Raw genomic sequence first — 12,419 nt, forward strand, 5'->3', positions numbered from 1 at the left:
TCGAATCCCCGCAATGGGGTGAGCTCCCGCTGCTCGGTCTCTGCTCCTGCCAACCTAGTAGTTCAAAAGCACGTCAAAGTGCAAGTAGATAAATAGGTACCGTTCTGGCGGGAAGGTAAACGGCGTTTCCGTGTGCTGCTCTGGTTCGCCAGAAGCGGTTTAGTCATGCTGGCCACATGACCCGGAAGCTGTATGCCAGCTCCCTCGGCCAATAAAGCGAGATGAGGGCCGCAACCCCAGAGTCGGTCAAAACTGGACCTAATGGTCAGGGGTCCCTTTACCTTTACCTTTAGGTTTCATGTGCATTTTGCACTGGATTCCATCAGCTAAGTTTTACTCACAGTAGGCCTATTGAAATTAACAGACCTAATTTAGCCATGCTCATTAATTTCAACCGTTCAACTCCAAGTAGTACTTGAATACCACCACACGGCCTGGGCTCTGTATGGAGGACACAGAATTATTTGGGAAGCAGCGAGAGAGAGATGGAAAAATAACAGAGGTCCTTGGAGAGGCAATGCTTTGGGAATCTCCTATCAGCTGCTTTCAGCTTTTGGGGAGTCAGGAGGCTGCTTTGAAATTTAAAAAAGTTATGTAGTGAATCAGGATTCCATCTGCACTCCTTTGGTAAAAAAACCCACAGTAATAAACAGAGATGCTTATTTCTAAATTACATTTTTTAAATTAAAGATTATGACAACATTGCTATTACAAGCTGTTCCTTCACATTTTATTAGCTCTTTATCAATAGTTTGTTAATTTGGAATTCAGTCATTAATTACTATTATTTTGGAAAATAAAAACATTATTGAAAAAAATGACATTTTACTAGAGTTCAGCACTTGAGTATGAAATTTTATTTACCTAAATGTTTCAAAGCCTCTATTCTTGTTACTATGTATTATTTGTACTATTTATATTGTATTAACAGACCACTAAAATCTGTGAGGCCACAAACAAAACTGCATCAAAATACATTTTACAGAAATGGTATACAAATAAAAGCTTCAAGTCATTGTAATAATCTGTGGTTTTATTAATGTAAACTCCTGAAAGCACTTATTTGTTAGGAAACCGGAAAAACCTTTACTGTATTCATAAGCAATTCATTTATCATACGCCAATGAGGACCAAGATATAATGTTGAGATTTGGTGGCTTGGTACAAGATCTTCAAAGCAAGACTCCCTCAGGTTCTAACAGCAGATAATTTTGTAGTGGTTTGGGAACAGGCAGTAGGGGGATGAGAAAATGGCACCTACTGCCAAATTTTCTCCTGATGGCACAGCGGCACAAATGTTGCAGACACCGGACCTTGTACATCTGATTCTGGAAGGACTCATAGAAAGATAGATGCCTCTGAAAGAGAAAGAACAGTTTGCAAGGTGTGACCATCTGGAATTTATTTATTTATTTATGGCGCTGTGGGTTAAACCACAGAGCCTAGTGAGCTCCCATTGCTCAGTCCCTGCTCCTGTCAACCTAGCAGTTCGGAAGCATGTCAAAGTGCAAGTAGATAAATAGGTACCACTCCGGCGGGAAGGTAAACGGCGTTTTCGTGTGCTGCTCTGGTTCGCCAGAAGCAGCTCAGTCATGCTGGCCACATGAGCTACTTGGCCAGTAAAGCGAGATGAGTGCCGCAACCCCAGAGTCATCCACGACTGGACCTAATGGTCAGGGGTCCCTTTACCTATACCTTTATACTGCTCTGCACCCAAAGATCACGGGGTGGTTCACAGCATAAAAATTCAAAATGAGAAGGCAAAATTCATAATAAAACAGAAACAAAGACAAACCAGTAACCCCCCTCCCACAAACACATTTAAAAGGCCATAAAATATTAATCAGCCAAAGGCTTGGTTGAAGATAAGCATTTTCCCCTGGTGTCTAAAAGTATATACAGTGGTACCACGGGTTAAGTACTTATTTCGTTCCAGAGGTCCATTCCTAACCTGAAACTGTTCTTAACCTGAAGCACCACTTTAGCTAATGGGGCCTCCTGCTGCCGCCGCGTTGCTGCAGCACAATTTTTGTTCTCATCCTGAAGCAAAGTTCTTAACCCGAGGTACTATTTCTGGGTTAGCGGAGTCTGTAACCTGAAGCGTATGTAACCTGAAGCATATGTAACCTGAGGTAGCACTGTAATGAAGGCACCAGGCGAACTTCCCTGGGGAGAGCAAATGGGGAGCCACCGCAGAGAAGACCAATTCTTGTGTTGCCACCCTCCGGATCTCTTGAGGAGGAGGCACATGAAGAAGGGCCTCAGATGATGAACGCAGAGTCCAGAACAGATTATATGGGGAGAGGAGGTTTTTGAGGTATTGTGGTCCTGAGCTGTTATAGGTCTAAACTACAGTGGTACCTTGCAAGACGAAATTAATTCGTTCTGCGAGTTTTTTCGTCTTGCGAATTTTTCGTCTTGCGAAGCACGGATGCACCCTGGTATTAACGGTTTTAAGAACCAAGCCCATAGGGAAATTCGTCTTGCGAAGCAACTCAAAAACGAAAAACTCTTTCGTCTTGCGAGTTTTGCGTCTTATGAGGCATTCGTCTTGCGAGGTACCACTGTAGCACTTTGAATTGGGCCTGGGATATAATTGGCAGCCAGTGCAGTTGGGCCAGGATCAGTGTAAGATGCTCAAACCGTCTTGCTTCAGTGAGCAACCTGGTCATCGAATTCTGCACCAGCTGAAGTTTCTTCAGAGGCAGCCCAACATATACTGCATTGCAGTAATCTAACCTAGAGGTTACCAGAGCATAGATGACAGTAGTTGGGCTGTCCCTGTCCAGATAGGGGCGCAGCCCAAGCTGATGGAAGGCACTCTGTGCCACCGAGGCCACCTGAGCCTCAAGCGACAGCAAAGGATTCAGGAGGACCCCCGTGCTATGGACCTGCTCCTTCAGAGGGAGTGCAGCCCATCGGGAGCAAGCCAGCTCCCAGCCTTCTGCTAACAGGGAACCCCCCACTGACAGGGCCTCCATCTTATCTGGATGGAGTTTCAGTTTGTTGGCTCTCATCCAGTCCATTACTGAGGCAAGAAAAAAAAAAGATGATTTAACCAGAGTTAGTAATAGTAATATGAGGTATTTGTCAACTGATGATTAGGACCAGCAGCATAATTATCTTGAGAAAGAATGAAAAAAATACAGCAGTCATCACTTTTTGTGAAAGTGGCAGTGATTTGTATGACTTGGCCATCTACTCACTTTCTCTACTTACAGTTTCTTATATGAGTCTCCCTCAACCAGCAGATAAAAACAATCATATTCAAAACGATTAAAAACATAAATCTCAGTGCAACACATTTAATAAATTATGCAACAAAATCAGCATAATCCTGTGACAGAACAACAGCATATTTACCTATACAGTGGATGCTCGGGTTGTGTATGTGATCCGTGCAGGATGCACATTTGCAACCTGCAGCGTTCGCAACCCACAGAGGCGTGTATGCGCACACGCAGGGTTGCAATTTGGCGCTTCTGCGCATTCGCAAAGCGTGACCGCTGAAACCCGTTCCAGTGCTTCTGGGTTTCGGCAGGTGCATAACCTGAAAAACGCAACCTGAAGCGGCTGTAACCTGAGGTATGACTGTATTACAAATGCCTATATTCTGAACAGTTCCCCCTTGAGGGTCTTTGATACTGCACCCCTGTGACCCCTATAGGTATATCCTGGGCTTTATAATTTTATTATACATCTGCAGGTTGAACTGGCTAGTCCTTTTGTAATATAAGTGCAGAATCACCGAAGAGGTCACTAAATAAATATCTGATTGGCCATCTAGGCCACTGAGACAAACAATCTGTGTACACTTCTCCTGAACCTGAATTTCCATAAAGAGGTTAAGCTTCACCTCGTATTTCAGCTCTTGGAATCATTCAACAAGGTGAAGAATGAACCTCTCTCTCAGAACCTCTCTTCTGGAAGGAACTTTGCACATTCTCTGAAACCCAAAACTCCACTCAGTCATTTAACATGTAACTAGCTAATTTAGATTCAATGGACCACATTCTCTTGGATTGCCCTTTACACAGCAGACCTCGCCAACTGATGCTGAGCAAAATGTTGGACCTCCGGCCCACAACTCTGAGAAGAAGCCAAATAAGGTTTCTCCAGGCAGATCGGGACAAAGATATTGCTGCTTTAGTTGCTTCCTTTTTAGCCACAATTTTACCCGACAGGGTTCCCAACCAACTATCCTTTTGGGAAAAAGACAGGGCGTAGCAGCATATCCAAATGCACACGACTATAGTGTGACCTTATAACCCTCGATAGCTTCACCCTTGTCTTTTTAATTATTCCAGTTACTTGAAACATTTTACACTGTGATGCCAATAAAGGTATTTGATTGATTGATTGATTGAATAGATGGTTGTCACACACACAGCCTATAAATCTTCAGCACACAGTCCTCTAAAGAAATCTGATGCTGGCAAGGCTGCCCTGAGTCATCCTGTTACTCTGTATTTTGAAGAGAGTGAAACAATACATTGTTTTACTCCCCACTCACTTGCGAAAGCACTGACAGCTTTCTTTGTAATGCCCTGGAGGAGACCATCCCAAAATAACTAGATAATTAAAGGTTCAGGTGCTATTTACAAAGCACTACTCTCACACAGTGGATTATGAAATTTACCTCCAAACTCCTAATCAATGTTCAGTTTAGAGGAAATTCTCTTGGCCTTGGATGAGATTAGAGTGCCTGAAAGGAAAATTTGGGAGGAAATTGGGTCAGGGTGGTAGTGGGAAAGCATTCTCAGATGGGATTGTAGAGTTGAAAGAAAATATAGGTACCACAAGGTAAAATGCTCTGGGGGGAATGCATGCTTATTCAGACTGGATGTAAGTCCCTGTGATAAGTGATTACAGCCTTTGAACACAAGAGTGGAATGTTTCAGAAAACCAGAGAGCTCCATAAGCAGATTAAAAATGTGAGTGAGAGGAGCCAAGAGGAGACCAGCAACTTTCTCTTCTTCTTCCATACGGGTAAAAGGTAAAGGTAAAGGACCCCTGGACGGTTAAGTCCTCAGGCAGGAAAGATTAATCCAGAGGAGAAGACAACTATGCAATGCCTTTAAGCTGCTTAGAAGGGACCCATTCCTTGGGGGATGAGCAGTGATCCTCTTGGGCTAAGGATGCTTCTACCAGGGGCTGGAGGGATCCTAGTAGTGGGTGATTTGATCATTAGGATCAAGGAGAGCTGGGTGTGTGATGGGCCGGCAGATTGCAGGCTGATGTTGCTCATCATAAGGGACGTGGGTGGTTCTGTGGTCTAAACCTCCTGGGCGTGCTGATGGGAAGATTGGTGTTTCGTGATGGAGTGAGCTCCTGTTGCTCTGTCCCAGCTCCTGCCAACCTAGCAGTTCAAAAGTGAGCTCTGGAACTTGTTATGGTGTTCTGTGCTCCAGAAGCAATTTAGTCCTGCTGGCCACATGGCCTGGAAAAGCTGTCTGTGGATAAATGCTGGCTCCCTTGGCCTGAAAGTAGAAATGAGTCAAATTTGAGTGGACTTAACCGTCCAGGGGTCCTTTACCTTCACCCTTTACCTTGCCCATCATCTAGATGGGCTGGTAGACAGTGATGGGAAGAAGTCAGGGGTGCATGCTGGCACCAGTGGCTTCAGGAGCTGGGAGTTCCTGGAAGTGAACTCTACGTTGCTAGGTAAGATGTTGAAAGGCAGGCCCTACAAAGCAGCTTTTTTCTGAGGTTTTCTTTACTGTCTTTATTTCTTCAATTCACCTTTTTCTCCAGGGAGCTCAAGGCGGCATGCATGGTGCTCTGCTCTCGTTTTACCCTCACAGCAACCCTGTGAGGTAGGAAAGGCTGCAAGGTAGTTCCTGGCCCAAGGTCACCCAGGGAGCTTCATGGCTGAGTGGGGATTTGAACCCTGATCTCCTGGGGCCAGCACACTAACCACTACATCACACCGGCTCCCGCCAGTCCAAATGCCGCCTGTTCCACATGATGGGCCATCTAGACAGGTACAGGTATGTGTCAATGGTGGTGTTGGGAAGAGGGATCTGGATTTGTTAGGTACTGGGGAAGATTTTGGGAGAAGCCAGGCCTGTTCAAAAGAGAGAGACTCCACTTGAACTGAGATGGAACCAGACAGTTGGCACTATGGCTTCCAGGAGGGGAGCAGCCCCTGGCACCGCACTTTTTAAAAGATATCTGGCTTGCTTGTTCTTTCCATAGAGTTCAAAACAAGAGTCTCCAGTTATGGAGTTCTGTCCATAGAGAAGCTAACTTGTTACCAACATTACTATATGTGGGGCAGCTGGCATTTTTTTTTTTTTTGGTAACATTTCTCCCAGACTTCTTAATGTATTATTATTTCAATATGTTGTAATATATTATATTCCATGTGTATGTTTCTGTTTTGCCAGGTTTTTGTAAATTGCCCTGGCAGCACTGCTAAATGGCAGTTTATAAACCATGTAAACAGACAAATAAATAACAATTAACAACATTTCACATATCCTAGACAAAACAGCACAAAAGAATTGGTCTTATTTCGGCAACAAAAATAGTTATTGCAACTCAATGGAAAACGGCCCAGAATCTGACACTGGATGCTTGGTACAGTACTGCTCACTCTGCAACATAAGTATAATGGAGAAAGTTACACTTAATTTAAGATTTTGACAAGAAATAGACTCTCCAAAATAGAAAGTTTCTTTTATGACATATGCAGCAGAACCATCATTCCTCAAACTCGACCCTCCAGATGTTTTTGGCCTACAACTCCCATGATCCCTAGCTAGCAGCACCAGTGGTTAGGGATGATGGGAATTGTAGTCTCAAAACATCTGGAGGGCCGAGTTTGAGGAAGCCTGTTCAATGCAATGCTCATCGCAAGCTGGAAAATCTGAAACTATTATCAATCTGATAATGTTGATAAGCCTTTACTTGGGCGTTGTTATTTTAACCTATATGCAACTATAATCATTCTGTGTGCCTATTTTATAACGTTCCCCCACCCATCTTTTCACTTTTGCCTATTGTTATAATTGGTTGTCTCTGTTTTATATACATTGTAAAATGAAATAATAATAATAAACTTTATTTTAAAAATTTCTATGGCTGTAGTGTGACACATGTTAATCTGATTATGCTTTACTCCATTTGCTAAAGTTGCAAATTCAAACCCAGATTAGATAAACAAATATAAGCAACACAATTGGTATAGCTGTTACCTGAAATTCTTCATTTGGGATGACTTCCAGCCATTTTTCAGAGATGGGAAGATGAGGGTAAGAATTATAAAGGATTTCAATAATCTCTGGCACAGAAGCACAAGATTTCAGCACCTAGTGGAGGAAAAATCATCGTGGTAAATAGAGAGGGGGGGGGGAGAGGGAGGGAGGGAGAGGGAAAGGTGTGGGTTAAGCACTGTGACGGCTGCAGGTCAATGGTATTTGTACATTGACTCCCAGTATGTGGCCTGTCCTCCCTGTGAAGTAGCTGCTCCCATGGTCAAATTATATTATTTTGCAAGCCACTAAAAAGCCCAGTTTATGTCTTCCTTATTCTCAACCTGAAATTTGAGTTATGGAGAGTTTGGGTGTTTTTTGTATTTTTGCAGAGTGAAATAGGGAAATTTTTAATTTTGCTCAAGATGTGAACTGCACATATTTCAATCAAATGCTTCACAGTTCCTACATTACCTACATTACCTGTATAGACTTTAACAAGCTGGGTTGACCTCCTTTGGATCAGAGATTCCCAAATCATTAAAAGAGTTATTATGACAGCCCTTGAAGGGGCTGGAGTCATCGTCTTGAAGAGTTAATTCACTCATTTTTAACTTGGAAACAAAGGTTAGGGATTGAGAATGTGAGCATCCAGCGCTGTGCCCATTAGGATTAGAAGATCAAGATGCAAACTCTCAAGACTGACGTGATGGCAATTAGTAAAAGTTTGGTAGATTAAACCTACTACTTTTTGGAACCTGTTTGAATTGGTTCAACTTGGTTTCTTTCACCTAGTTTTTATGGTATAAGCAAGTTTCATTTCAAATATATGAAAAACAAACTAACTCTGATATTCTACTCAAAATGGCAGAATCCTCCTGTGATAACTTTTGAAACCAGGAAAGCACTTTTGATGATAAACACTGATGATTATAACATCAAAAACTTCTCCAGTTCCCTTTGAATGACCATGCCTGGCAATTCTTGCAAAGGTGGGTCTGGTTGCACAGGTCTTTCCCAGTCAGCATCCTGCATAGAGGAAAGCTGCCTGTTGGCTGGAAAAGGCTCTGATGGCTCGACTGCAGTTTTTACGTTCCCTCCCCAATATTGTGAGAGTAACTCCCCAGCTTCTCAGTGTGCGTAAAAGAGCCTGCATCTAGTCAGCAGGCCAACGAAGGGTGTAATCCACCGGGTTAACAATCCATCCAATCCTGGAATGGCTGCAGATGGTTCTTCTACAAGCTCTGCTTCCTGAAGGGGAGATGCAGAATTTCGAAGATGAAGTAAAGGCACCAATAAACACAAAGACAGTTCCTTACCTTGATGAAAGCTGTGGGCCACAGTTTTTGAGAGCCGTGGTTTATCAGGGTCTGTACTGTGAGATGGGGCCTCTGCTCTTGCTTGAAAGCTGCAGTCTGCAGGACACAGGACATTGGATATGCCCCATTGTAATCGATGGCGTTGACATCGGCTTTCCTCTGCAGCAGGAGCTCAACCAAGCTGTGATGAGCATTCCCACAGGCTTTATGAAGCGGAGTCTTCACTTCCTCATCCACAGTGTTTACTTCTGCTCCATATTCCAGCAGCAGCTGACATACTTGCAAATAGCTCTCCTGGCTCTCCCTGTTCTTTGCTTCTCTGCAAGCCACACTGAGCGCTGTCTCCTCCTGGCTGTTCTTCTGGTCCACAAGAGCACCGCACCTCAGGTACAGGAGCGTGTGGTCGGGAAGACCATGCTTAGCTGCTACGTGAAGAGGTGTTTCTTGGGATTCTTCACTTGGCTGGTTTACCAGGGCACCAAAAGTCACCAAAGCTTTAGCACACCTACAAAACAGGAATTTTATTTATTTAAATTATGAGCTACCATTCAAAATACATTATTTTCCCATGGTGGCTTACAACATTAAAAAATATTTAAAGCCATATAAAATACAAACAAGCCTATGCAGAATGTTGACATGCATTTGAACCTCTTTTCGCTTACAGTGGATTTTAGTTATCTTTTACCTGTTTTTATCTCCTTTAATGTGAATTTTTTAAAGGTTTTTTTTTTTTGTAAACTGCTTGGAGGTTTTACTACCATCAAGCAGTATATAAATGTTGTGAAATAAATAATATCAGCAGGGCATGCTGTGCCTGAAAATGTCAAAAAACACTTCTGCATATTAAGATGTTGCAAAAACAATATATAGACACCTCCCCAGAGTGCTTTGTAGACTACTTACGTTGCCAATCCAGTTGTTCATCTTTGATTTGGGGGTGGGGGATCTATGCGTTTAGCCTTCTCTTCAAACAAAGGCAAAGCTCTTTGCCCATGTGTTAATTTTAGCCCAAACAACTTACGACACCAAGAACACAAAGCCACAAAGCGACTCTGTCCCCTGACCCTCCATGTTTGTGATCAAGGAGTCAGAGCAGCTCTGTACTTTCTCATTGTTACCGGATAAATAAATTTCCTGTAACTGCACAGTACATGACCTGAGTGGCTGTGAAACATGTACAGAGCTGCTGCTGATGCTGCACAGGCCCAAGGAAGCTTTGCAAATGAAGCACAAGTTATGAGGGGGAGGGAATCCTCGTAGATTCATAATGGCAGTGAACTGGCAGGCAAAGGCCGGCACAGTCACACAACCAGCACCGGGACTGACAAGACGCCTTTGCCTATTGTTTTGAGGAATGTGTTGTTTGAATGGGAAGGGCCTACAGATACCAGGTTCTCCAGTAGGAAAGGCCTCTGTCCAAGGTGGCCCTTTGGCAGTTACATTAGACATGGCTAGGCAAAGTGGACCAACCGACTGACTCCGGATGAGGCAGCTTCATGTGTTCAGGGTGCAAGAGGTTCTTGAGCTGAAATCATTTCAGTGTGGATTCAGTTTTCCATGGTAAGAGAATAAAAGTTGTTAGGATCTTCAGAATTCCCATTGCTTTCTCAGATGCTTGCTTATCCCCCTCTCACCTCACATGGAATTTATTGATGAAAAAGGGCCACTGTGGGAAGGCTACACACACCTGTGCATATTGGGGGGGGGGGAAACAAAAGGTGGGGGGGACCAAAGCCAGAGGTGGGTGTGGCAAAAGTGGGCAAGCCACACCCACCTGCCCACCACCTGATACTATATGACATCAAGTGCACGAAAAGCAAAGCAGGGAGCTCCAGACACTACAGGGCTCAAGGCTCATATAACCCAGCGTGTTTGAATCTAATTTGTGCTTGAAGGGGTTAAACTCTAGAGTAAGGGGCCTGCCCTGTTTAGGCCATGTCATCACCTCCTACCTTGAGAGGAAATGGACCACCAAGCCTTTGTTATCTCTCTCTCTCTCTCCATGTGGGCTTCAGTATGTGAGGAGCTCTGAGTGGGTTCTTCCAGTGCATGGCTTTAACCAGCCTCTTTTATTTAAGTCTGAACTTAGCATTGGTTCTATACCAATAGTTCAGAAACTTTAACCTGTTGGAATTAAGCAGAGCCGCCACCATCTGGAGAAGATGGGGGAGCTGGCCGTGCATGACATCATACGCACGACACCTCAACATTGTGCGCAGGACGTCAGAATGCAGGAGGATCCAGGGGTGGAGCCGAGCGCAGTGGCAGCCCAGCAGCAGCACGCAGTGGCGTAGCGTGGGGGGTGCAGGGGGGCCGGCTGCACCGGCCGCAACATCTGGGGGTTAGGGTTAGGGGCGCAAATCCATGGGTTAGGGGGTGCAAATTACTTGCCTTGCCCCGGGTGCTGACAACCCACGCTACGCCACTGGCAGCACGGCTTCAATGGCCACGACTCAGCTGCCACCAGCCTACTATATTTGGAGATTGGGCGGGCCCCGAGCCCCCTTTCCAAAAATATGGGGGTGGCAATTAGGTCCATGGGCTAACAACAACAACAACAACAACAACAACAACAACAACAACAACAACAATGGAGCTAGAGATTTGGAGTAAACCCTAGAAATTAATAAATGTCAGGGTTTTGATTAATGGGGAATGGACTGAAACATAAACTGCAGGGCTGTGCCAGACTGGGAATTCCTGCGCTGGCCAAGCTAGATCCCTTAAGGGATCAATAGAGAGCCATTGAGGGCCCATTGAAGGTCCTTGCCAATGCAAGAGAACTGCCCTGAGGTGTGAAGAGGGACAGGGGTTTGAAAGGTTGCCAGGGGAGCTGCTCTGGGGAAGGGCAAGGTGCTTCTGGGAAGAAGAAGGAGAAAGGGAGGGGAGATCCATCTTCACAAAGGAGAAGGAAGGACTGCCTGCAATGCTTTGGGCCATGCGGTAAGATCTGGACCCCCTCCATGCTGACTGAGGGCGTAAATAGATGAACAAACCCTATTTCTTAAAGCATGAGAGTCTCCACAGTGTCTTCTGTTCTCCAAAGGGACTCCATGAGCTCTGGCCATGGCTTGGCAGAGAAAGGGGGGCAGGCGCTGGGCGTTTATAACAAAAACAACAACAATAATAATGTTCTTATTTGTATCCCACCCATCTGACAGGGTTGGTGCTTATAATGGACATCGTGGAAATTTGAGATCCTGCCCTGTTTCTTGTATGTGACGAAAGACACCCTTCCCACCACTGTGTTATTTGTATACCAAGGCCCAGATGATAGTAGCAGGTATAAAGGTAAAGGGACCCCTGACCATTAGGTCCAGTCATGACCGACTCTGGGGTTGCAGCACTCATCTCGCTTTACTGGCGGAGGGAGCAGGCGTACAGCTTCTGGGTCATGTGACCAGCATGACTAAGCCCCTTCTGGTGAACCAGAGCAGCGCACGGAAACGTCGTTTACCTTCCCACTGGAGTGCTACCTATTTATCTACTTGCACTTTGACGTGCTTTCCAACTGCTAGGTTGGCAGAAGCTGGGACCGAACAACGGGAGCTCACCTCGTCACAGGGATTCGAACTGCCGACCTTCTGATCGGCAAGTCCTAGGCTCTGTGGTTTAACCCACAGCCCCACCCTCGTCCCTAGGTAGAAGGTATAGAAGTGCTTAATGTACTGCAGTTGCCCAACCTTGGCTAAACCTTCTTGGTGCTTGGAGATTAGCCAACATGGGGAGGTCTCTGCTTCCAAACATTTACATTTTAGTAGGGTTTGCTGTACAGGAGTTTTGGAAAAATCAAGTGGAAGCAGGTCCCCATCTTCAGGCAGGGGTCAAGAAGATAAAGCTCACTTATTATATTTATTTATTTATTAAATTTATATAACACCTGTCAGGGAACTGACATCGG

General features: G+C 44.7%; 1 protein-coding gene across 2 annotated transcripts in view; it reads right to left on the bottom strand.

Annotated features, from left to right (window-relative positions):
• Nucleotides 1-713: 713 nt before the first annotated feature.
• ASB18 (ankyrin repeat and SOCS box containing 18) overlaps nucleotides 714-12,419 on the bottom strand; it is a 39,991-nt gene continuing 28,285 nt past the window's right edge. For both annotated transcript variants that reach the window (XM_081891285.1, XM_081891284.1), the window contains exons 3-5: nucleotides 8,516-9,020; nucleotides 7,200-7,313; nucleotides 714-1,358 (exon numbers count right to left, since the gene is read on the bottom strand). In XM_081891285.1, the coding sequence (XP_081747411.1) occupies nucleotides 1,173-1,358; nucleotides 7,200-7,313; nucleotides 8,516-9,020 (805 nt within the window). In that variant the 3' untranslated portion in view covers nucleotides 714-1,172. The remainder of the gene's footprint in view (nucleotides 1,359-7,199; nucleotides 7,314-8,515; nucleotides 9,021-12,419) is intronic.

Source organism: Podarcis melisellensis (assembly GCF_964234715.1).
Source record: "Podarcis melisellensis genome assembly, chromosome: 1".
Taxonomy (NCBI): Eukaryota; Metazoa; Chordata; class Lepidosauria; order Squamata; family Lacertidae; genus Podarcis; species Podarcis melisellensis.